Here is a 27,314-nt window from a genome sequence, read left to right on the forward strand (position 1 = left end):
CCTGCAGCTGGAAAGAAAACAACGATTTGATACGTGCACGGGACATAACTTAAACTGATCTGCATGGTGTTAGAAAGTAGTTTTCAGTGCATCACAAGCCTAATGAAAACTATGTTGAACTATGTGGTTAAACATGATCATTATTATGACAGTATGTAATATTTGATCTTAATCGTGGCATAAAGTCCAGCACGTCACCTGCAAGGTCTTCTGTGTTGGGGCCTCACATCAGGGTTTAGTGTCACAAAATGGGTGTTTTTGACATTATTGCATATCTTGAGTCTTTTTGATGTATTGTGGACAAGATTCTAACATTTTCTAACATGTAGGAAAAATACAGAAGTCCCTATGTCCCTCTGCTTGACAGAAGTGGCTTTCATGGCTCAGGCCTGTCATTTACTATTAGCCGTCAAACTCCTGATAGCTTTCCCTCTTTTTCTTTTCCACCCACTCTTCCCCTCATCGTTTCTTTGTGCTCTCTGTCGTCTTCCTTGTCTTTTTAAAAGCCCCCTTTGCACGACACAGTCACATCACTTCGAGATCATCCGAACGTTGAGCCACCTTGGCTTGTCTTAGCAAAGCCTAGCTCGGGATGCTTTCCTCTGCCAGCGTTTGTTTTATGCTCACTATTTTGGCCTCACCTTCCTCTCGCTTTCTTTGGGATTGCTTCAACTTTTCCCTTTGTGCTTCTCTACGCATGGATCCACATCGTCTGGTCTGCCTCCCACCTGACCGCCCCCTCCTGTGTCTCCACCTGTGTAGCCTACATAGAAGACATGATGTTACTGCAGTTTTGTGCCATTTTCTGCGGTGTGTGTTTGTGTGTGTGTGTTTGCACAGGTGTAATGACAGCATTTGTCAGATCTAAAAGCACTGCAGCATGAAAAAATTCACTTTGAGGACAGATCTCACACCTTTCGGCCTCATTACTTTCTACAAGTACCAGTGCTGCTCATCTCCTGAGCCTAACCGCGATAATATTGCTTACATCAGTACGGTGATCGTAAGGAATAGTGGCAACAGTTACATAAAAAAAATAAGTGCAGATCACTTCAGGGCAAAACTCTCCTCGTTGCCCTGATTTGTCCATGTGAAGGTTTTCTGGTGCTCAGCCAATGAGGGAGCATCCTGAGCAGGTCCCGCTGGTGCTATCCTGGTTGCCTGGGACAGAGGGGCTGGTATGGGGGTAGAGGTAGGAGGGTGATTGAGAACCTCAGTGTGTGTGTGTGTGTTTTCATGATACAGAGGGGGGAGAGCACTGCAGCAATCTGAGAAAGTAGGTCAGACACCGACTAGCGAGAAACATAGCAGAGGAGAAAAGAGGTAGGGAGATGGAGAGGGAGAGGAAAAAAGGCCGGAGAGAGTGTGGGGGTGCTGGCTGGTTGGGTAGAGGGTTGTGAGAATAACAGAGGATAGAAAACACGATAATCCAAATTGTCAAACAATGAGAGTGCATCCTCAAAAATACCAGATTGCCTTCCCCACTGCACCTTCAAACTGCTTCTGTGAAGGAATTTTATTAAAGCTGAATAACCTGCTAGCACAAGCATCAATGCTGATTTAAGAACAAATAAAACAACTTAAAACTCAGATTGACTTTTACAACATCGCTGACTTTCCTGGAAGGTCACTTGATTGGCTAAATGCTCGTCAGCTAATCTCCTCAGTAAATACAGGCTCAGAGTCTTAAGTCTGTTGCTTTCATGAAGGCACTTAGAGAAAATATGTGTAGGCTCTCATCCAATTTCCAATTCAAAGGAGAGCTGAGAGGCAGAAGCGAGACCTTCCAAGACAAATACCTGAAACTGGTCACCTCCATTTGCTTCGTTATGATTCTGCCTCTCATACGTATGTTGCTCTTGGTGTTACATAAGTGCACGATGTCGAAAATACACGGTCGCACACACAATGCACCGAGGGCACTCTGGCTTCTTATATATATGTGCTCCACTCAAGTATGAATTACCTTTCTCTTTTGCTCTTCAGGCCATGTCTGTGTTTTATTATTTATTTGATAAAGCACAAAGTATACTGCATCTATAAATACACTGCAGGGGTTGTAGGAGTGGACTGCAAGAGGGAAAGATGTGCTGTATCCACGCACACGCCGGTGTTATCACGCTACTGTAATTGATTCAGTGACAACTGAATGGGTTACAGTGGGATAAGAAGCTTGGGTACATATAGACACAGATCACACAGATGGCCAACGTTAAGAAAATTGCCTCTGAGTGATGAAAAAGCGGAAATAAACTCAGTGAGAAAACAACAGAGATCTCTGAGGTGGAACGCTGTTATGACTTAACTTATACTTTGCTTCCTGTCCGGGAAATTTACCCCGAGGACAAAGTTCCAGACATGAGAAAGCAAACATAGATCTGTACGACATTGTAGCATAGAGACGCTGCCGCTTATGGAAAGAGCAGTAATAATACAATACAATAGTCCCAGGATGTGGAAGGGGACCGAGGCAGTGGCAGTAATAACAACCACTATTCAGCAAAGGTAGCTGAAGCCTCGTACATGCATGTCACGTAAACCTCAAGTTCACCTCAAGGACAAGACACGTCATATTTTTGACACAAAATGACTTACTGTATGTCCTCTTGTATAAACAGTGAAACCTATTAGAAGAAAGAGACAAGAGAAATAAGCTTGTAAAAATAAGAGGCATTTTGTATTTGGGTCTAGCTTTAATTTTAATTTTAACAAAGGAACATCCAGAAAATCTTTTAATGTAACGTTAATCTGAGTCTAATCTGAACAGACAGCTCCAGCAGGTAAATGATGCGTTGCACCTGCAGCTCGCTCGCACCGTCAGTCAAACGAAGGGGCGGGAGGTTTTTCTCTGGGCCGCTGTCGTCCAGTCTGCATTCAGAAAATGGATCAAAGTCGTAGACGTTGTTGCTCTCTGACTGTTAAAAGATTTCAGAACGACTTACGCGAGCAGTTGCGGGGCCTGACATCATGCTCCACAGCTGTAAACAAATGTATGTTTGCTGGAAAGCTGCAGTTCACTCTGACAGTTTCACCGAACGTATCTTTTGACACTTGCAACACAGAACACGCAGTGAGCTGAGGGACTGAAATGTGGAGTTTCTCACTTTCATGTTGGGACTGTTTACTGGATATTATCAGTTATTTATTGATCTTTTGCTTACAGCTTTTTCATGTCCAGCAGAGTACCACAAAGTTAGAATCATTCTATTCTTTTCCAATCCATTCTTCTTTTTTAAATACATTTTCCTCTCTATGTCATGTATATCTGATCAAAAATGAAAGACTTTTTTTTCTTGGGTCGGTCTCAGGCAACTAAGGCTTAAAGTGCTTTACCTGTCCCCACCCAGAGGTGTGTGAGCTGTGTATTTATGTTTAAAATGCATATGTTTTAAATCCAATCTTAGCATATTATAAATATGAAACAAAACTTTTTGTTTAAAACAAATTTAGGGTCTGATAATATTCAAATGAGTCGACATCTTAAGGATTTAATTCATAGCTCTATTAATAATTTGATCACTGTAAGTCATCATTTTCTGATGGTACACGATATGACGTGATACTGACAGCACATCTATTTTCATGGCTTCATTGTTCATCGCAATCATTTATGATTGTCACATATGATTTGATCAGGGCTAATCAGTTTGATTGTCTTTGGACTTTGGTCACAACGGGTCAAACCATGCTTCTGGTCTGTTCTAATACAGGTTTTTAAATTCAACTTACACACATCAGATTTGGGTGAAACATTTCATTTGAGAATGGGTGCAACGTTTTGCCTCAATATACAGAAGGTGATCATTACAGAATGAGATTTTCCGTACAATAGGCCAGTTTCCGTACATAGCTTAGTATTTATTTAGCACTTGTGTGTGTAGTCGGCTCTGACATCCACCAGGTGTTGCTGGCTGTAGTTTTTCTGCATGCTTTTTTGTGTTTTCTCTGCCTTGCTGAATTTTATTGATTTGCAACTGACTCCTTCTCCTTCCCTCGCCTTCTTTTTCTGCCTCCTCTTCCTATCTTTTTTCCTATCTTTTTTTCTCTCTCTCTCCTGTTTGCTTCCTTTCTTGCAGTATGTGGCATTCGGCTCCCTATTCTTCATCCTCATCTCCATCTCCACTTTCTGCATGGAGACGCATGAGGCCTTCAACACCATCATCAACAAGACAGAGAGCGTCACGGTGGGCAACATGACCCACGAGGAGATCGTGTACGAGGTGGTGACTGACAGCTGGCTGACGTACGTGGAGGGCGTGTGCGTCATTTGGTTCACCATTGAGGTCCTGCTGCGAGTCACCTTCTGCCCAGACAAGTTGGAATTCTTCAAAAGCACCCTGAACATCATCGACTTTGTCGCCATCCTGCCCTTCTATCTGGAGGTGGGCCTGAGCGGTCTCTCCTCCAAAGCTGCCAAGGATGTCCTGGGGTTCCTCCGTGTTGTGCGATTCGTCCGTATCCTCCGAATCTTCAAGCTGACCCGCCACTTCGTGGGTCTCCGGGTCCTTGGCCACACCCTTCGCGCCAGCACCAATGAATTCCTCCTGCTCATCATCTTCTTAGCCCTGGGTGTCCTCATCTTTGCCACTATGATCTACTATGCTGAACGAATTGGCGCCGACCCAGATGACCCAACTGCCAGCGCCCACACCAACTTCAAGAACATTCCCATTGGATTTTGGTGGGCTGTCGTGACCATGACCACGCTGGGCTATGGAGACATGTACCCAGAGACGTGGTCAGGGATGCTGGTGGGTGCGCTGTGTGCCTTGGCTGGTGTGCTGACCATTGCTATGCCTGTACCTGTAATCGTCAACAACTTCGGCATGTACTACTCTCTGGCCATGGCCAAACAAAAGCTGCCCAAAAAGAAGAACAAACACATCCCCCGAGCGCCCCAACCAGGTTCCCCCAACTACTGCAAGCCAGATGCCCTGGCTATGGCAACCGCATCACCGCAAAGGCTCTTGGGAAACGTCCTGGGTGGAGTGATGGGGTCTGGAGGCATAGGGGGTGACTGTCCTCTCGCCCAAGAGGAAATTATAGAGATTAACAGAGGTGAGAGATTTTGGCTTTTCATGTTCCCTTTATTTTGTCAACAAATATTATCTCTTGACAGACGAGAAACAGAATATATTCAAGTGTTAAATTCCTCTATTTTAGTGGAGAGTAACGTTCAAGTTGTATTGTACAGGTCACAGGTTTACGTCCAAAGTCAACTGGGTAAAACAGTTCACTGGTGGCAGTTTTGGGCGTGCACAGTGATGATTTCAGAGGTCCGGTGGAGGATTAGAGTGCCAAAGAGTCAAGAGAAACAAGCGGGAGTGCTATCAAGAAGTGATGCATAGCTGATTCTGGATCCGCCCTAGAGAAATCACTGGGCCATCAGAACTCATGTGTAATTTATGATCAACTGGTAGGTCCACAGTTGCCTTAAGGCGCCCATCTGTCAGTGAAAAACAAACACCGTGGAAGGAAAATGAACTCAATCATCTATTAAAACAGCTTAATGCATCTCAATTTGGGCTGAGTCCACATATTTCCTCTCTGGCATGAGCAGTAAAATCGGGGCGGAGAGGTAATTTGCCTCTTTGCTTGCTCTTTACATGCTGCGGCATCAGGGCGTCAGTCACATGCAACAATAATGCACCTTTAATGCATTACTTTACTGCCTTAGTCATCAGCGAGCCAGAAAATATTGGTTTCATCAGTGCTCTCACTACATCCCGTCTGCTTGGCTTTCATCCAGCCTAAAAAGGTTTCTTGTAGGTTGTATCGGCCGATCTTTCAGCAGGAAGTTGTGTTAGTCAAAATTCTGTTAACTGGCTCCGAGGCTATCATCTCCACATGCTCCAGCACAAGAACAACACACTCGCTTGGTGGCATATTTTAACATAATGCCTCAGCGAACGTGTGGGCGGCCACTACAGCAGTCATTCCCAAGCATTAATAAACATTAGTTTCCACTCGTCTTGACAGTTATCCAGAGTGGTCCTCTGACTTCACGCTTTGCCAGTGTTCAGGCCTGCTGTGTGCATAAATGTACTGATGAGGTTCAAGATTAACTGTTTGGTCTTTAAATTAAAAAGATAATAATGTCAAGTTACCGGAGCCTGATGTGCAATAAGACTTTTAACTTTTTTATCCAAAAATTCAATTTACAGTCTGCTCATCAGTTAATCAATTGACTGACACCATATTTCAGCACTAACTTGTGGTATTTAGTATGGTACTGTGTTTAATTCCTTTTTGGTATCAACATTTTGCAATAATCCTATTTGTTTGCATGCTTTCACAACTGTTTACAGACCTCAGAATGACAATCTGTGACAGAAACTCTACTGCTTTCTATTCTCAAACTTAAAATAAAGTAACACGCATCAAGTTCTGAAGCATTTCTGCTAAAGAAGATGCTCGTCTCTCTGGTCTTCTCATACCACCCCCCCCCCCCCCCCCCCCCACCTTGCTTTGCCTTCACCTTCCCTTTAGATTCCAAGCAGAACGGGGACGCAGCCTCGGCCGCCCTGGCTAACGAGGACTGCCCCACCATCGACCAGGTGCTGAGCCCGGACGAGAGGAGCCCTATTGGGCGGGGGCCTACAAGGGAACGCTACCAGCAGGACCGCGCCTGCTTCCTGCTCAACACCAGGGAATTCCGTGCCACAGATGGGAATGTGCGGAAAGGTACGTTTCACACCGGGAGACGGACACATAAACACGCACATGTCATGTGAACAGATCCACACAGCAAGACGCCAGGCACAACATATATACTACAAGCATAAACTGCATGTATAAGATCCGATCCAGACATTCAGGAAAGGCGGGTCGGATGAGAGAACACACATGAAGCTAACTTTGGAAGCCTCAACTACTCAGCTAGCAGCAAAACATACACACATAGTCAGTCACACAATTGCAACACGTGCACACACACTTAGCTTTTCTGCTCTGCTCTCTTTGTTTCCACCTTTTCACACTCATATTCTCTGTGTTTCCATCACTGCTTGGTACCATGTTTTTATTTCCTCTGTCAGACAAGATTTTCTGTCCCTCTTCTCCTCTCCTTTTTCTTTCTCTTCCTCTCCGTCTTCCATCTTTCCGCGGCGTCTGTGAATTTTGTTCCGTGTCCCATAGTGTCACATTCATTCATACTCATGAACGATCTCTGTCTTTCTCTGTCTTCTGGACTCAGACAGTTGACCATGCATTAATTTACTTCTCGTCACTTCTGTTTCTCCCTCTCTGTTTCTCTCTCTCTTGCCTCGCATCCTACTGTTTATTTTGCCCTGACACCCTCCCCTCCCCTCCCTAACCTGCCTCACATTTTCCCTCCTAACCCCCTTTGTCCTCTGCCCCATCCTTAAACCCATGCCCTCATTTCCCAATTATTTTCCTTTGTGCTACACCGTAACCTCCCCTCCCATTTTATTTTTACCCCATGTGCATTATCCTCATGCTCATGAAAACCTGTCACCTTGATTCATTTACTACTGCAATCCAACTACCACCACTGCCACCAACCTGCACCAAAACACTCCCTTACACTCCCCTGTTGACAACAAACTAGAGGCAGCAGCCCTGGCACCCAGCCCAGACTCCCCTCTGACTGAGGATTGGTATAAGATGGAAGGGTCTCTGTTACAGCAGGACCTCAATGCAAACTCCACCTCCTCCTGGATCAAACCATAGACCAGAGGTAACACAAAAATTCCAAATAAAGGAGCCCTTAGTCAACTTTTGACTGAAAGCATACCGAAATTTTGATCTGGCTCTCCGTGACATAGCATGTTTTGCAGTTGCACAAACCTCTACAAGTACACCAGTACGGCGCTCACGTTAACACAGACACAGCTGCACACATTATGCATGACTTCAAATCACAGATACGCCACCATTTCCACAGTGTTGTGTCTACATGTTCAGTGGAGTTTGAAGTGTCACCCGTGAGGAGTCTCTTCTGTGCCTGAAAGTGTGGAGGGTGTGCTGTCAGCTTTCAGTATTACATAAAGAGACTGATGCAAACAGCTGAGCTAAGGCTAGGTAGTGCTTAAATCTGAATATTAAGGTTTGGGTGGCAAATGGCATTTTGGGGTTCACCATCTGATTTGTGAGGTGTTTTATACAATGAACCTGCATACAAATTTATGAACTCATGTGCAAGATGTAAAAAAAAAAAATCCTTGGAAAGAAAATGGGATTGCACTGTGATATACACCAATAACAAGCAGTGCGCACAAATATGTGTATACTTTTGTGTATGTGTCTGTGTGAGAGTTTAAAACTCCTGAGTGCGAGAGCGCGTCCATGTGGGCGTGCACGTGTGCAAACACGCCCGGCAGCTCAGGTGAACATAACCCAGTTGTCGTGTCCTGTGTCAGTAACTAATAAAACGTACGCTGCAGAAGACTGAACGGGAACAGTGGGTCACGTTGTTGTCTGATGTGCCTCTGTGTTGTTGTTGTCTCTCTCTTCAGGTTGTGTCATATCACGCGTGTGTATGTGGGCTTTTTCATTCTTACGTGTTATACACTGTGTCTCTGTCCTCTCAATGCCGTCTGAGTGTTGTGTTTGTGCTGTCGTGTGTCGCTTAATTTTCTTTCTTTTCTTTTTTTTCCTTCTACTGTGTTTATTCGTCTTGCTCCCTACCCCTCGGGCCTCCGCCTTGGCAAACAAAAGCACACACTGCAATTTAGAAAGGCTATACCTTGAAAAATACAAAATTTTTTACAGTTGTATATATTTTTTTTAGACATTTATGTATGTACATGTAGTCATGCACAGGTTCAACTGTGTCTTCAGCCACAAACTTATTCCTTCTATGCCAGCATAAATTTCATGCTCAAAGAGGTGCATGCTTACATGTGCGTATGCTGTATTTCATGTAAAATCAATTGGCCAGCTTTGATTGTTTCAGCTGTGACACTGACTGCAGTGCTGCGCGATGATGATCCTTCCAAGGCTCAAGGTCACTGGGGTCAGCGGAGCCACCCGGGTCAAGGGATAGTAACTCTTGAAACATGGCACGCTGAAAACAAGCAAACATTTTCAGATGTTATCGTGTTCAGCTTTATAAAAAAAGAAAAGAAAAAAAACAACAGGTTATCGCAATACTTACTTAAGAAATACTGCGATGTGAGCGTGTAATGGATCTGAAATACTACTCCCTAGACCATGTATCTGTGCTTTCAGTGCCGAGTGTAGTCCAAAGTTCAGGACCTTTTGTATTTGTGCTGTGGAGACCTGGATAGAAATCAAAAGGATTATAATCTGCACTCAGGGACTGAAACACTTACTGAGCGAGTAGACATGCAAACGCTCTGACAGATTTGATTGAAAAGTGGCTACACACTGTCTAAGGTAAGCAAACCTTGAGCTGTCCGAGCCCTTCAGTTACAGGTCCCTGACATTGCTTCAGTTTCAGTGGTTCTTATGTTTAAAGTGCAATTTAGGTGCTATAAAAAAAATCCCTCTTTAAAGCAAATCAGGAGTCCGTTGAAGAAGAGAGGCGCTGGAGTCACTCGGATGATGCTGCAGGGTTCTGGCATCTTACAGGAAAAGTTGTACACTGCAATTCATATATTGAGGTTGGGGATCTATAAAGGTCCTTGTTTCCTAACTAGTGCATGTTAATATGTTCACCAGAGAAAGAGATTACAGTTTCTGAAGCTTTTGATAGCTCTATGAAAGACATACTGTATTACCTGTCCAGGGTGTAGTCCACCTCTCACACAATAAACAGAAGGCAGCCTAACAATCACTTCGAAACATCTGTGATTCAGGAGAAGACAAACAGCACTGAGTATCAAGAAAATGAAAAAACTGCTGGCTTCATGTCAGTTAACCTTCTCCTCCTTGTTTTTAAAGAGGGATTCTCATGCAGTCTAAAACTCATTCTTGTGTGCTTCCGTTGTGGTTAATTTCGTAGATACACGCATAAGATGTGTTTGCCAACTTGTTTTATGAGCTTGTCGGTTTCTTCTCTTTGATTGTTGGCCATTCAACTTCCTACGATTCCTGCAATGTGCATGTCTCACCAAGGTCAAACGGTCAATCACCCCTTTGATTGTCCACTCCCAATCACTCCTCTAGACCCTCAAGGGTCTCCTTTGTTTCTGTCTCTCTCTCTCTGTCTCTCTCCCTCCTCTTGTCTCTCTCTCTTCTTTCAGTTCCTCACTCTGTGTGTATGAGTGGTTTTTTCTGTTATTTCTTGGGTTTTTGTGATGATTTATGTGCTTTGTTTCTAACATGGTGTGTACATCTTTCATTTGTGGAGTTTTATGTACTGGTTTTGTAGAGACTTGTGTTCATGTGTTGTAGTGTGGATGCTTTATCTTTTATCACTGTGAATAGGATCAAGTTATATTTATTTTGAACTCACGTGTTTTCCTGTTGTCTGTGGTTATGGTTTGGTTTTTTTTCTTAATGTCTTTGAGTTTTGTACAATTGCGTTTTGTTGTTTGAAGTTTCGGCTTCCCCTGTGTTCTTCCTGTGTTCTCCTTAGCGTTTGACCATCACCTACGATCTGTCCTCTATTAATTGGAATGATTAAGGAAATTGGCAACAAAACAGTGAAATTAATGAGCATAAAAATGGCACAAATCTCACTGGCTCAAGGACTTATTTGCCATAAAAAGCTCATTATGATATAAAACCAAACCCATAATATGAACATTTTTTATGTATTTTTTACCCAAAAAATAGAAAAGCTTTCACCACTCATAAATTGATATTTTGCATTGCTATTTAATACAATTTTTAGGTTTAACAAATACATAATAAATATTGTGTATACATCTATTTTTAAACTGTTTTTAAGCAGTTTTTTTTTTCCTCAGCTACATTTCATCCCACCCTTATAATTAGTAATAAACCTGTTCATAATTATCATATTGATCCGGATAGATTGTCTCTTGAATTACAAGACCAATATATTCACTTCCTGGCCACCAAAACATATCTGATCTCACCCAAAATTATTTGTCCCGACAGTTTTTCATCCAAAGTGGCTCTGTCGAACAGGCTCCGACCAAATAAAACACACTAACTGTAAAAGTAACTACTAAAAGCTTTCTTCTATAAAGCCATTCGTGTGAAAGCGCGTTTTATGTGACAACGCTTGTCAGTGTCCTCCTCTTTGTCATTGTTCTCTTGTCTTCTACATTGTCATGCATGTTCTGACGTGTGTAATAATATCACTGTGTTTCCTACGATGTTGCCTCATCACAACTCTGCAAATATCCTTGCATCCGAGCCAGATTTTTACCTTACAAAAGAAACGGCACATGATATGTGCGGTATGTATGTATAAATATTTATGTTTATATATGAGAAGTACGTATATAAAATATTAAATGCATTTGAGCTTTAATGATAACAGCTGACGCATATAGGTCTGTGTGACCTACATGCGGCTAACAAGAGGATGCAGGATACAGTTTCATGTCATCTAGTTTCCCCAGAAGACATCCCAGGTACTGTGTGGACACATTGTGGCTTCAGTAATGTTCGTGAAGCGATCCATACATCTCATTATGGTGTAACAGGAGATCATACCATCTTTAACAGGCAATTGATCACATGTAAGAATGATACAGTGTGTGGCCATGCCGAGAATAGTGTCCGAACTGATCTTTGGCATCCACAGCAAGCTAACGCAAAATTATAGGACACGTGTGCATTAGGTAACACAGGTGGTCGAGTAGTTCTCTGCCTTCTATTTAGTTTTACGTAATGATTTCCTTGGTGAACAGTCTGGTGAGAATATTTGCAGTTTTTTCCTCTCTGTTCCTCTGTGTCTTCCTTCTCCATAACTTCCTCCTTATGTGATTAACACTCATTCTCCATCCCATCCCTAGGCCGCCACTGCAGTGCAAGTGTAACTAAAGTCTGACTGTAGGTAGGTACGCACTCCCTCCACAGTGCAAATTAAGTGTGACTTCGTCAAGGAATTATGTCATCACTGAATACAGTGACAGCCAGACTCACCATTTCCCCTGATAGACAATCCCAGGACACAAGACCACTGTTGATGTTGTAAATACACTACTTAGAACAGTGAGGCAGCTAGCAGACCGTGACAGACTGCAGTGGCTGAGACATGATTAACTTTATAAGCGTTTTTATTGTAATTTCTGAAACCTCTCCTTGTCTTGGATTTTACTGAGCAGTATACATCAGCAATAGCAAACTAATGTACCAATCAGCTTTTGGTTGCAAAGCGGCCAACCAAGCCGATCACTTAAGCTACGTTTCCGCTGCAGGAACTTTCCCCAGAGACTTGGAGCCTCTGGAGGAGCTCACTGCATTTCCACCACAGGGACTCTGAACTTAGTTCCAGGGCCATTCTTTTACCCCACATGGGTGTTTAGACTGCGATGGAAATGCAGACAACAATGGGCTGAACCTTTTAGTTCTTTGGAAAGTAGTTCCTGGGACTAAAAGTTTTAGCTACTTTGATTGTAAATGTGACTGCGTTTATCTGAAAATCATCAGAATCATGTTACTGACCTTTCTACATTATTATTCATCAGTTTCACCTTCATCTAATCAAGAGATGGGAATTCTTTTATTCTCTTGATTATGTTTTACTCATATTGCACTTGACAAGTGTTTTAAATCCTATGATTTCAGACTAAAAAGAGCCAAATGGAAGACATTCGTTCAAAGCACCAGAGCCATCAAAATATAGTAAAGATCTTAGTATGGTTGAAGTTCGTAATAAATAGTGTTGACCTAAGTAGAATAGACCCAAAGGAAATTCTCAGTGAAATTAAACATCTTTTAGTCACTTCATATATGGGCTTCCCAACATTATTCTTGTGCCCTCCCATAATTCATATCTGCAGGGCATTCGTCATTGTTAATCAAAGATGGCACCCAAGCAAAGCAAAGCAAGTTGTAGCATAACATCAGTGGCATAAAACACTCTCTTATGAGCTGTTAGCACGTTGCTATAGCAGTTGAATAAATGTGCTAGTAATTTTACAATTTAGCTGAAACAAGGCGTTATGGGATTATATTAAATGTTAGCATTTTGGTTTTAACCAGCTGCACATTCAATTAATTTAGATAAGTTAAACGTTTAAGATTTCAGTCCTTGGCGACACCTGTGGGTACCCTGATGAGAAGTTGGGGGTGTGCAGCCTGTTGATAAATACGACTGTCTTGTTTACATTTTTGATAAACGGATCACAGTTGGCGCTAATGCTTTTCATGTGAAGCGGCAGCAGTTGCATCAGCAGAAACTTAATGTAGCTCTGACACAGGCTTAGAGAGGAAATACTTAACAGTGGGCTTGATATAAAAGAGCTAACATTAATATGGATTGCACGCATACGCATCATTTCCTGGAAATGGCGGAGTCCGCCATTAACAGTGGAAACAAACTAAGATGCATACTAAAGATTTTTTGTCAGCGTTCAGTTGCAGGCATTGTTGTAGTTGTCAGGTTGTTATGGAAACCTGACAATTTGTCTTGATACATTTGATATGAACAAAATACTTTTGGAACTGAACTTGAGAATGAAGCAGCACAACGGGTTGGCCAGACAACCTCCCATAAATCTTTGTGTGAGATGTGGCCTTAGAAACCCAGTGAAAATGCATCATCAATATTTTACTGAGTTGCCATCCGACTAATGTGCCTGAGCGAGTCAGAATAAAAAAGGACTTTTATTTATGGTCGGCTCGAACGATGCGTAATACAGAGTGGTGGAGTTTTGCCGTATTTTTCCATTTTAGCAGGAAGGCACAAAGGGCGTCATGCTGAACCAATGGGTGTTCTTTGTTGTCTGACCGTGGCCTTATGGTGGTTGGAGTTTGACTAAAATACACATTAAAGCTTGATAATTTTGAGTCAACTTTCAGCTAATGTAGCACATTCCTGACAAAACTGTAAAACTCCACCCATTATGGGCCAGTGAGCCATTGTTGGGACAGATTAACTGCTACCTACCAATGGTGTTTTTCACCTCACCTGATGCAACAACACTCCGTCAGCACAGCACTACCTACTCAGTGGCTGCTTCCTGCAGGCTGAATTCAACATCTGCATGCTGTGTTACACACCAAAGATACAGCGGGAAAGGACACGAAGGCTAATGTGTTATTGTCTTGGATAGATTGGTTACTGTAAACATACCTTTAGCGGTAAGAAGCACCAGGCATTATTCTTCAGTTTCACTTGCACAAGTGATTTTTCAATAAATCATGCTATCGGGCTGTGTGTCATTTCCCACTGTAAACAAAATGTGAACTGATCTCCATTACAGGATGTGATTACCGGGTGAAGGAAGTGGTTTTGAGTGTTGCAGGGAGAACATTTTTGTGTTGGCCATTTGAAGTTTACAGGAACCAAAAGCAAATACTAAGAGGGCTGCTTATGAAGCGTAATGCAAGGCAATTAATTATTCTACATAACTTCATTAGAGGTACATTTCTGAGCTTTTTCACCTAAAACTTCACATGGTCAACTCCTGTATCAGTGATATCTGAGTATTTGCTACTGTGTATTTTTGTAAAAGGGCATAGTTCTGGCCAAATAGTTGTCTAAAACACCTGAATGTTGCACATTACGCTGCACATGATAAAATGTTGGGTGCTTTATTCAATGGGCCTATTACAGGTGTTAAATTTCTTAATATCTAAGAATCTTTTGCTTTTCTGTTTTGAAAAAAAAAAAGGCATATCATAACTCGCATTTTCTTGTTTTGTCTTGTCTTGTCTGTCTTGTCTGTGTCTGTCCTCGTCTGTCCTTTATATGTCTTTATGATTTGGTAACTTTTTCAATCTCTTATCCTTAATTTGTTCTCTTTTCTTTTCGATTTCTCCTTATAACATCTTAAACCTCATGTTCATTTTTCAATACTATGTTACCTTCATAATAAACCACCTGGATACGGACAATTTTTCGTAACACGGCCAAACATTTCAACTATGATTTCCTTTTACTTTGATTTGCACTCAATATCAAAACAATGACACAAAATCTAATATAATGAATCAATCAATTGTGGAAATAAAGCAACAGGCTACGAGAAATCTCGCAGTCTCAATAACATATCGGGAATGGCTGGGTCATCGCTGCGGCTCGCTCCTATCACTAGCCCACCCTTTGAAACCTATGAGGCCCCAGGACCACTGCGCCGCTGTCGCTCCCCCATCCCTTCCATTTTGTAGCAGAAAGGATGTCCATGATTGGATGATAAGAGATGCAGTGGATTAGCTATGGACTGATCGCCCTGAAGCCTCCATTTGGATTGTACACCGAGCAAAAACAATAGCAATAACATAGGATGAACTTGAATGTAGAAAGAACGACCTCTTGTCTTGTGAAACTAATGGTTTATGATGCATGCATCGGGTTAGCTGATGGGGTCAGATACAAATTTTAGCTTTAAGGATACAGTTTTCAATTATTAGAAGAAAATTAAAAAAATATATGTATTTGGATTGGTTAGTGAATAAAATAGTGTCAGAGGTTAAAGAAACGCTATGAAAACATGAAACATGTGCACAGTCACATTTTAGAATTAAGTGTGTAGATGGACATCCATTTTTAAATGTTCTGGACCAAACAAAACAGAGCTCACAACACTGTCCAGAGAAGTGACCATAAAACAAGATGCTTCAATTCATTTAGCCAAAGACAAAAATCCATTCATAGATTATATTGATGTTGGATATGTTTCTACTTTCCGTCTTTTGTGAAATATTGATGTATGTACAGTGTAGACATAATTTTGGTAATTCTCTCTGAAGAAAAAAAAAACAGATTTGGCTTCTATAAGTCTCAGTGTTAACACTTCATTTTGTATCTCACCATTGTGACACCTTTGGACACTTTATGTTTACACAGCAGAACTAAGCAATGATAAAGAACAAAAAAAAACTAAATTGTAGCTTAAATGAAAAGAAATTACATAAAGGAGAAGTATTGTACCATAAGAGCTATATCAACTGTGCAGCCTAACATGACTTTTGAAAACTGTAGTTCGTTTTCAGATCCCATATATGCAATTGTTACCTTACAGTACACATTTAAAGGTCCATTCAGTCACTTCTTTTTGCCAGTTAAAAGCATGTTGCCCAATACATTCATATATACGTATCATTATCATCTTATATGCAGTTATAACAATCATAGTGGGCAGGATGAGGTTAGCTGGAGGGACCATTAAAATGTGTAAGTCATGTGATCGAGCGCGGCGCGTGGGCTAATGTTAGCTCGTTACTCGAAGCGTTCAGAGTCCTCACAGTCGCCTGATGAGTAGTAAGCTCAGGATGTTTTTGTTTATGTAGCATCCATTCTTGCTTTTTGTTGAAGTGCATTAGCTTTCTGACACGATAGCTTGTTAGCAACACAGAATGACCTACTGTCACATAATGCAGAGCCTCAAACTGATACATAGACCTTATCAGCCCACCTGACTCTGTGCTCACAAAGGCAGACCGGCAGTGAAGTACCAGATTTAGCGCGTTTTTAGTGTTTGAAACTGGTTAACATTTAGGCAGCTGAAGACGTCACGACTAGCACTTCCTGCTGCGCTACATGCTAACTGCGGGTTAGGGTTAGGGTTAGTCTTCGGCGAAGGAGCACACTTTAATCATTTATATTTGATGATAGTAAACGACTGTGTGCTTATGAGGACAGTTACCTAAATGAAATATGTACATGTATTCCTACAATTTTTCAAAGAAATCTAAATCAAATGTATTTAGAAATTTACTTAAAGATTAATAAACTAAGTACAAGAGATATAAAGTCAGCTATGGATGACATCATAGTTCATTATATAGTTAGAATTATTAAATGCACTTTACTAACGGTCACTGTTAATTTACTAACCTTAAAAGTTTGCATGCTGGCATATATTATTGAACATGTGAGACCACCCAGTCAAACAAAGGATGTTCAGCTTTCCTAAATATGTTTTGCTTCTTCTTCACTTTTAATGTTTTTTATACATTTTTTCCATTATTTTTTTTGTTTTTCAATGTTTGTCTAAAACAGTAAAAAAGAAAACAAGTGCAATCTCTTGGCTAATCTTTGAAAAAAGTGGTAGCAATATACCATTTCCCTCAATATCCATAAATAAGCCATCTCTTCTAGGCAATTTCTAGCTTTTATTTTTGTGACTGAGGTCCTTCCTCAGATTGTCATCCTTGCATTAAAAGTTGAGCAAAAAAAGATTTTAAAAATAATACCACATTCACATATGCAATAAACATGCAATATTATTTTAGTGCTGGAAAACATGCTGTGCACACACATGTAAATATGCAGATCTATTTTAAATCTTCAAAACGCACAGACTTCCTAGGCAGTCTACTTGTTATGTTTGATTTTGCTGTTCTTGAAGTGTACAAAGCCATTTTGACTTGTTTTATTTCAAGTCAATGTGGTCTTACTGGTCCTTCCGACTTTTCGATGTTGTGGCTGCCATTTTTAATTGTTTATGTTTTGTAATGGTTTTATATTTTCTTCACTTGTACTGGTAATGTGTATTTCATTGTGAGGAATGACTTTTCTGTGCCACTGATTGTCTAAAAATAACATTTGTCTAGATGATACGATGTTGTATTTAACTGTCCTTAAGTTCGTTAACATGTACTAAGACTGAAATCACCAGAAAAACTGTAAGTGCTTTAGAACCAACAATTTTTTGCAGGTGTAAAGGGAGAGTATTTCCATACTTGTTTAAAAAAAGTGGCAGGTCCTGATACTGTCACAATCAATGGTCCTGATGCCATTTTGTCTAAGAATCAACGTGCTTCCAGACCCCTAAACTTTGAGAACTTAGACATGCAGTACTATGATTGAAGATGAGTTGTGGACTGCAGGTTTATCAAAGCTGAACTGTCTCATCTAGGATAGATCCTAACATACAGTCACTGCAAGAACTAATGCTTGCCTGGCTTCGTCTGATACGGGTTTTTGAAGGCCATCGCACAGACTGAAGTTGCTAATAGTCGTGCTTATACTCAGTGTTGTCACATTTCACCATTATGATGTCAGAAAAAAATACAATAATTTAGTGTTGTCTGAAAATATTTGAAACAGCATGCAGAGCTTTGTTTCTCCAGTGAATCCAAGCATTTCTGACAGCAGCTCCTTAATGGATAATGTCAACCTGAACTTAGGGAAGGCAGGGAAACTCTGGGATAGTATGTTTTTCAATTGATTTAACTTGCAGAAGAATTTGTGAGGAAGTGTAAAGCGACACATGTTGATTGGCCTGGGTTCAATCCTCAAAGCTAATCTTAGTCCACACAGAACCTCATCAAACCTTTTAAGCGCACATGCATACCATATGATCTTGAAATGACTCCACAATGTGGATGTTACAGTTTGCAGATACCTTGAATTCTACTGGTATGCCTCTTTATTTGGAATGTACATTTTCTGTTACAGTCAAGGAAAATGTCAATTTTTCCTGTGCTGTATTTCTGCAGTGGAATGTTTTTCTTTAATGCTACGATCGACTGACGACGGGTGAGAGGAATAACACAATCTCGCACACCACCGCTTTAATTTGAACAGTAGAAGTAGCGTATTGGTTCTTATTTGCTTTTTTTATTGTATCAAAATGGATCTGAAGAATGTCATAACTGTGGTTCTGTTGATTTTAAAGAATCATATCACATATTTGTGGCCAATGCAAATCACCTAGAACACTCTGATGTAAACATTGTTTAAGTAAACAAAACAGGCAGATGTTGTAAGTGCCTCTATGAGGCCCCTGTAGGCTCTGATGTCAATTTAGGAGTTAATGCAAACTAGCTAGATTTAACTAGCTAAACCTTTGAAGCAATGCTTAATAGGTCAGTGGTAATAATTGAATATGTACATATCTGTATCTACACATGTGAATACATTAAAGTCATATGAAATGAATATATCTATGTATACTTTGTGAGTGTGAGGCAGGAAGTTTCATAACACATGACTCCAACAGATGACTGATTTAATATGTATGTCGTCAGAAAGGTGCATGGTTTTGTTCAGCTAACTGCTCAGTGCAAACTAACCTAACAACACTGCGTAGTGACAGAACGAGGCTGTCTGCATACATACACATACATATTACCTGTGTATGTCAAAAACAATGTTGCTTTCTTGTTTTATTGTATGGTGACCTGGTTGTTTTTAAAGTGTACTATAATTAATTCAGCTGCAATGACCAAGGAAAATTCAAAGTGCGTTCTTGGGTCTGACAAGCTCTGGTCTTACATGGGGTAAATGCACTGTATTCTCCTGAATATAAATGTACATGAAATGTAAATATTTCAGTGGTTGTTACGAGTGTATCCTGAAAAAAGAGACTTGCAGAGACTGTTACACTTAGTAAGCACAGAAATACTAAATGCTGTTGATCTGCAAGTACAGTCTTTTAATTTGTGAGAGCAAAGGGGGAAAAATGCTGTTTGATCAACTCTGAATTGTGTAATGAGAAGATAAGCCTCTTAATGTCTGTTAAATGGTGCATAATATGGTGTTGCATTAAGAAGAAGCTTGTAATGTCCACTAAATCATATCATATCATGGAAAGCAGTAAACGAACGTTGGGCACATTGAGGTAAAACCACTATCGCTCCTCTTGTACACATATAGAAGCAGGACTGTTAATCTTTAATTGGCACCAGGGACCAGATATATTAGAAGAATGCTTGCACCACTTTCCACACAAAAACTGGCATTTATATACAAGTGCTGTTAGACTGCACGTCAATGTTAACTTATGGAGCTGAGCCTAATGTGATATAGCCATATAGCAAAGAGAGCAATGACTTCAACGACAGTTATTTGGAGTTTTGGTCTTTTAAGAACACCATAGAGCTCAGAACTGTCAAAGTATCTTATATAACAACAACAACATCAAGACACTTGATGACACTTGGTGCAGTGGGAATAAGGATGATGTACACTTGATCATCACTTTGACCTACTAGTATCATGAACAGTAAGCTGTTCTGATTTACCACACCAGTGGCCCAAATAATGTCTGTGTGTAGCAACACAAAGGCTGCTTTGGCACTGTGTCAGGATGTTAATGGTGCCAGAACAAAGGCAGAAAAAGACAGGAAAAGTCTGGTTTGTGTCCAAACAAACAGTGGTGTGTTAGTATCAAATAATGGATAATGTCTTTAGACTTGTGTACATGTGCACGATTTTGTGAACACTGAAGCGTAACACAGAAAAAGTGTATACAGGATTTTATAAAGCTGGCACCAATACTCCATGAACTTATTTCTGATTTTGTGTGAATGTATTTGGGACATTTCACATTCCTGTTGATCTTAATAAGACCCACATGATGTGGCATGCAGTTAGTAAGTCTATGCTTAATGGGTGAGCAGCCATGGTGGGTTGGATTAATAGGTGCTGACTCTTCCTTGTCATGTTAGCTGCAGTTCCTTGTCTTGCGAACAGCTTTTCTCTGGAGAAAACTGCAACTGTAAAGTGGAAATTGACAGAGCAAGAGGGTGAACGAAGAGCAGACGGGAAGAGCTGCAGTAAAAGGATAATGTTTCTGTCCGGTTGGTTGGCGAGACCACAACACGTGTTTAATTGTGTTTAATCCCCCAGCAAAGAATGCACGATGCCGGCACGTGCGATGCAAGAGCTGTTTGCCACCACAGCAGGCGAAGAATTAAAAATGTTCAACCTGCCGTTGTTGGCAAACAACTTCTTGAATTTGCACCTGTGTTTGCATGATGCATTGCTTCATTTGGGGGTTCGGCCTCCTGAATTCCACTCCGAACTGAATGAGAAAACTCCATGAGTTGTGTTGAGTATGTTTGTATGTGTCCATCTGTCAACAATGTGTTTTTCCATGAAGCGCACATATCATTCAAATGGAAATGTTTGCACACACACACACTAGCAAAAAACTAGTCATCGTCCTACTATCACCTAGTCTCGTTGGCTTTGAGATGCACTGCACATGATTCACTCCTGTAAAGATGGTGGGTATATCTGGCTAGATTTGAGAGCGCGGTGCTGGTCGGTTGGCTGGCAGCTTCTTTCATTCACTCTGTTGTTTGTTTTTCTGATATTGTCAGCCAGCAGTTTTCCTGTCACATTTTCTTGATTTTGTTCCTCTAGAACAACTAATGTGCCAACTCTCTGTTTGTATGTTTTGAACTGTGCTAGAGTTGTCTTTGCAGTTTAAAATTTGTGCACTTCATTCTAACTTGCACAGTTAACCAGCAGTTTGCAGGTAATAGTAATCTGATTACTTCCTTATTGTACTGTAATATTAGCAACACTATGGAACTGTGTTTTGGAAATCCATGTAATTGGCAAATTCCAAGAAAAATCAATTCATGTCCAAGATTGGTTTGTATTAGTTGAGCACTTCTTCTACAAACCAATCTACTGTAGATACGAGTGCTTATACATAGTGTTATAAGTTGTTCTATATAAGTTTCACTGAACATAACTCATAAAGCATGTTTGTTTTCTGCGAACACAATATTAATGGCTTTCTGTTCTTGTCTTCACAGTGTTAAGTTTCTAGCATTCGCCTTCTCTCTAATGAGGAGTCAGTAAGCGGTAAACACAAATTTGCGGCGGGAGCCACGTAAGCGACAGGTGTGACGCGGATGGACAGTTTAAAGGAGATCTTTGGGGTGACAAGAGAGAGACCAGAGGTTAACGGTGAATTAAAAAATCTTATGGTCTGCTCCTCACGTTGTTACCAAAGCAGCCTCTTGGAACTCCGACCACATTTTCGACAACTGTCTGACTGACCCCCCCCCCCCCCCCCTTTTTTTTTTTGACTGAGCATTGCACTGACACACTTTGGGAGAGAAACGGACTCCTGATTACACATTCCAGATGACATATCTCTAACATTATAACCGCCATCTTGTGCGATGACCAACTCAGTACCATCTACAGTGCTGAACAACTGAGCAACTTCACCAGTTTCCGAAAAACAAACACTTGTCTTCACAAAGGACTGAACGAACAATGTAGCATCTCTGCTAACATATTGTAGCATTTGTTGGCTGGGAAATAACTTGACTCAATCCATCAACGGTTCAAAGAGGGAAGAATTTATGCATTCAAAGGATCTTTTAGATGTCATTTTCCTCTTGGGTTCCTGTCAAGTGAAGAAAAAAAAACAGAGTACATGAGAGACAAAGGATTGTCTTAACTCACTAAAACACTTGATACCCCCCCCCCCCAAAAAAAAAAGAAAGAAAAGATGCACTAAATACAAACAGTGTGTATAAAATCAATCACAAATGCACAGTATTTAACAACACCCATACTATAGTCCCTCATTCAAGTTTTAGCACTTGTATAGCATGTTTGCCACTGAACTTATGTCTTCCATTCACTTCTATCAGACTGAAACACTGCCCTCGTCACAAGTGCTGAGATAATCAGAAACAGCACTAGCCATGAAGCTGAACAAACGAAGCACATGTAGCATCAGCTCCAACTGGCCATGTAGAGCGTTTACTGTACATTTCGACTCACCGGAAACATTAAGACAATGGCGGAAGAAGACTTCTCTTTATCTCTCATGTACTGTCATGGGCTTGCCCAGAAATCCATGTGGGATACCAAAGGTCCTGTAGCATGCACTTGCTGAATGACCTTCTGTAATGTACAGTAGATTAGGAGAACTGTTCCATTTAGGATGGGGTTTGTACTCGCCCTCATACTGGCCGTTGCCTCCGTTTGGTACAAAGTCATTCCTTTAAAAGAACTCAGTCCTTTAACTGCCACTAGCATCCCATCCCTGTATGCACATTTAAATATCACGAGTGTTTTTCCCATGTCTGACTGACGCAGAGCTCAGTCACGTGGAGCAAAAAGACTGACGAAAGGAGGCAAAACAGGAGTCCTAGAGACGAGCCTTTCTCCAGTGTGGAGGGACATCGGCCTGCCTGTTACGTTACAAGGAAAAGAACATTCCTGCCACAAGAACACTTTCTACGTCACTTAAAACTATCCATTAGCTGGAAATGATGCGTTATCATTCTAAAAGGGACCAATCGAATGAACGTTCCCGCTGACACAAAGGCCGACACTGCCAATCAGGCACAAGAATCCCCAGATGAATACTGCCCCATCTCTCTCTTGTCCCTCTTGCTGCCAACGACTGCTCCACAGGCAAGTCGATGTCAAGATAAGGATGGCCCATCAGGGGAGCCTTAGGCGAAGGGGAAAATGAGAATAAACGGACCAAGAGTAGAGCGAGTGAGGAAGTGTACAAAGAGAACAAATCTATATTTTGATAAACAAATCAACTATCCATGGCTTCGGAGGAAGTTCCGGTGCAGAAAAAGGTCCATGGTGAAGGAAAGAAAGAAAAAAAAAATCTGATGAAAGGGTTGATGGAAGATTTGGCATCATGAAATGGAGTCAAAGTCCTGGAAAAAAAAAGATGGGAAGTGAATATTTTGGCGAAGCTTTTATCCCCACAAGCACCGGGAAAGTGTTTCTTTCTGAAAGACAGTGAGCAACGACAGACTCTTGCCTACAAAGACACAAGGACGACGAAGGAGCGGACGCTGAGATAAACAAATGAAAAAAAATTTAAAAAAAAGAAAATGCATTTTTGTAACTTTGTTTACCAGCATGACTACTTTGCATGACTGTCTTTTCCGCAAGCCCTTAGTTGAAGACAAGGGTGCTAGAGATACAAAAAAAAAGTATATATAAAATGAATTAAAAAAATGTTATATGCAATTAATGTTTTAAAAAAGATTATAATGAAAGAGAAGAGCTATATTTTGTTTTGAAAAGTAAAAAAAATGTGAATATTGAAACATGTATGTTTGCAAAGTACACCCTGAATATGTTTTGTTTGATGAAATCTCTCTGCTACTACTGCCCTACATTCCTCATTCCGGTCTTTTCGACCGCCGCCATAGATTTGCTTTGTTGTGCATCGAGCCGTTTGTTTTCCAACCATTCGACCAACAGCGATCATTCGAGACTGTGCCGAGCTATGGCGCCTGCGCAGGGGACGTGTGCTGTTAGAAGTCTGTGTTTTCCTCCTTGAATCATTTGCACAACTACCGTAGCAGCAGTTCTAACACAACCGCTCTCCATCCCACAACTTTGACTGCTTGATTAGTTCCCATCGTTTGCTTTTTTTTTTTCCTTTGGCAATAATACAAGAGTTGTCACATGATTGTAGCAGGGCAAACGGAGAACCTTGAGAGTGTCTTCAACGCCTCCGTGTTAAAGAGATTCGTGCAGGCCTTGGATGTCCCATGGCGGGATTTTGCTGGGATGGGCAGTTCTGTTCCACTAGTCCTAAGTAGAAAAATGGGAGTACAAGTGCGGGTTATCCAACAAAGACCAATAACAGACTATGAAATATTTCCCATTGGCGAACAATCAAGAGAGATTTCAGGTTTGCATGGAACCAACTGCCATTCCAAAGTTTGTGTGTGGTTTAAAGGACTCAGGTGTGTCGATAGTGTGCGTGGATGTAGGTGTTTTGCAGTTTTCTTTCTAACATAATAAATTCTAGTATATAGACAACGATAATGTGAACACCTCACAGTGACGTGTAAAAAAACGCATGCATTATGACTTGATAATCTCTCAATGGGGGAACAGAGTCTTGACATATCCCCTTAGCCTCCCGTCATTGTCTGTCATGAATCCAGTCTTGATAAATATGAACACTGTGCCGTGTCGTAGAGCAGAAACGTCTTCCTCCGAGAGGCAACTGAAAACTACTCGCACTCGCAGTGTCGGCATGAGTGTGTAGAGGTAGCTCATCTTCTTTTTTTTTTTTTTTTTAGGTGGTCAGGTCTTTCGCGTCTGTCATTACCCGTGGAGTTACCGTTATCCAGCTGGCTAGTTGGCAGCTCGTTACAGCACACGCAGTCATGTGAGCACCAATCAAAGAGACCCAGAGCTTCCAAAATGATGTCAGTGACGTACTTTAAGTGTTGCGAGAAAGAGAGGATGAGAGATACCAGTGTCCACCAAGGGGAGATTGACTTAAAATAAAAAAAAAAAATGTCTCATTGTTGAGTGCTCTCCAAGCACCTCGACCTTGGTTTGGTGTTCAAAGCGAGTTTCAGGCCCTGCTGGTCCAGGGCTCAGCTCAGGCAGCTGAATGGTCCTCTGTCCATTCCCAGTACATTGCAGTTGGAGGTTCACCAGAATATGAGACTCAGTTGTGTGATGTAGACTACATAGACTATTCAAGGTTTTACAGGTTCTAATGTCTGTCTGTTGCAAAAAAAAAAAAAAAAAAAAGGTCCATGGGATTTTGTTTTGGTCCCATATCGCTTTAAAACTCCCCGATTTCAGTTCCCATTTTGGAAGGCATTAAGCAGCTACGGCTTTGATGGTCACAAAGATGTTTATGAATATTTCAGAGGCAAACTTCTAGCAATGGTGTGCACACTTGCAAAAACTTTGTGCTTCACCCCAGCTGTTTGTGTTATTGTGGCCAAGTGCTCTCTTTTTCTTTTTTCTTCTTTTCTTTCCCCCTTTCCTCATTTTTCACTGTTGAGTTTGCCATTTCTTCATTCTCCACATTGTGACTGCTCTGCCAAAACCAGGCTGAAAAAGATGTCTTTCCTTTTCTATTGCATAATACTGCCATTTGATTTAGTCATGTTGAACAGAATGAGTTACAATGTTGAGAGTGCTAAGTCTGTTTTATTTTCTCAAGTTTGCAATCTGTTACAAGATGTTTCCTGTGTAACACTCACATAACCAAAACAACAAAGAGGCTTTACATGGTAAGTAGGTGCCACTGTTAAACTGATGGCTACTATGTGTTGTGACAATATTATGACATGTCCTCTCAGGGTGTTTGGAAGGTGTTGTGTGGTCCTTGGATGACACATCCACTCTGATACCCGATTTGATTTCTTTATGTGCCTGTTCCTGTTGTTTTCTGTTCATTTTGGGGTTTTTTTAAACTGAGGACATTGTATGCAATCTGCACCACGAATGCCACTGATCGACACTTACTGTATGCTCCCTGAGACACAGACGTTCTGTCATCAGTTCAGATGATTGCAACCACATGTGCAGTGGCTTTATGGCTTTCCATAGAGTGACTTAGCAATCACGCTAATCTAAAAATATTTTATTTTACAAAGTGTTAAGACCAGAGTTGTTTTAGAGGAAATGTTATCATACTGAATAGATTTTTCTAGTATATTCAATATTTTATTTAGAAATAATGTGACAAACGCCACAAAAGTCATATCGATATACATACATCTAATGTTACAGACTGACTCCATGCATTCACATAAGCATTCCAAAGATAAAAGATGTATGTCCATTTTACATGCCATCAAATTGTATAAAACAGACTTAGGTACTAGTCCATTGTATTACAAGTCTTAGTAGGAGAGTGAATGGGGGGAGGAGGTGGTCACTGGAGTATCTGGTTGTGACTTATGCCGGATTTTATTTTTGAAATGTTGGAACACAAAGAACAACTCATCAAGAACTGTATAAAGTATATTTCAATGGAATGTTCATGATCTATCTTTTTATATTTTGAAGAAAAAATAGAAACATATCAATAAAGTGTCATAATTGAACATATTTCTACTATTGAGACTTAAAATGTATGAATGTCAATGCGGCCTAATGTGAACCAATCTCCATAGCAGCTTGAATGAACAACTGATTAACAGTCATGAGATGCTTTTTCAGATACATTAAAATTGCTTAAAATCATTGAAATGAACTTAAAATAAATGAAAAAGTGACATCAACGCTGTGTCCGTTTGTTTAAGGTCTCTAACTGGTGAAGCTCCCTCGCACACTGACTAACGTTCTGCACCGACTGTCTCAGTTAACGCTGTTCATCAGCCTGTCAGGAACAGGATACCACAACACACTGATTGATATAATCTGACTTGAAGTGAGGACACAGTGAAAATCCAAAGTCTTGCATGAAACTGAAGGATGACACATTAAATTTGTGACTGGAAGTTTAAGAATATGACGTATTTTGATGCCGGCATTTCCAAGAAAGTCCAACTGTCGACTTTCTCCTTCAGCCAGTGGCTGTTGCATCCGGCCATGATGAGCTTCTGAACTTAAGACCTGTCGTATAATGATTATCTTTAGTTTTGAGATCAGCTGTAACTGTGGCGTGATATTTGAGAGTGATGAGGTAATGTAAGAGCTGTCTTCCTTCCATTACATGTTCATATCCGATAACTGTAACATTACCTTTAAGCATCTGTGAAACCAAACCGGATCTGCAACGTTTCTTAACTGATACAGGATAGTTGCGGTCTTGGACCCGATACAGAGGCTGTGACATTGTGAGAAAATGAGCAAAATAGTT

At 40.9% G+C, this 27,314-nt stretch overlaps 1 protein-coding gene across 2 annotated transcripts in view; it reads left to right on the plus strand.

The window, feature by feature from the left end:
* The window catches only part of LOC121624553 (potassium voltage-gated channel subfamily C member 1-like), a 47,378-nt gene extending 25,634 nt beyond the window's left edge, over positions 1 to 21,744 (plus strand). Inside the window, exons 3-6 of one of the 2 annotated variants that reach the window (XM_041962314.1) lie at positions 4,077 to 5,058; positions 6,490 to 6,684; positions 7,571 to 7,699; positions 21,511 to 21,744. In XM_041962314.1, the coding sequence (XP_041818248.1) occupies positions 4,077 to 5,058; positions 6,490 to 6,684; positions 7,571 to 7,692 (1,299 nt within the window). In that variant the 3' untranslated portion in view covers positions 7,693 to 7,699; positions 21,511 to 21,744. The remainder of the gene's footprint in view (positions 1 to 4,076; positions 5,059 to 6,489; positions 6,685 to 7,570; positions 7,700 to 21,510) is intronic. The other variant, XM_041962313.1, reaches the window with a different exon arrangement.
* The last annotated feature ends 5,570 nt before the right edge of the window (positions 21,745 to 27,314 follow it).

The sequence above is a fragment of the Chelmon rostratus genome, chromosome 21 (genome assembly GCF_017976325.1).
Source record: "Chelmon rostratus isolate fCheRos1 chromosome 21, fCheRos1.pri, whole genome shotgun sequence".
Taxonomy (NCBI): Eukaryota; Metazoa; Chordata; class Actinopteri; order Chaetodontiformes; family Chaetodontidae; genus Chelmon; species Chelmon rostratus.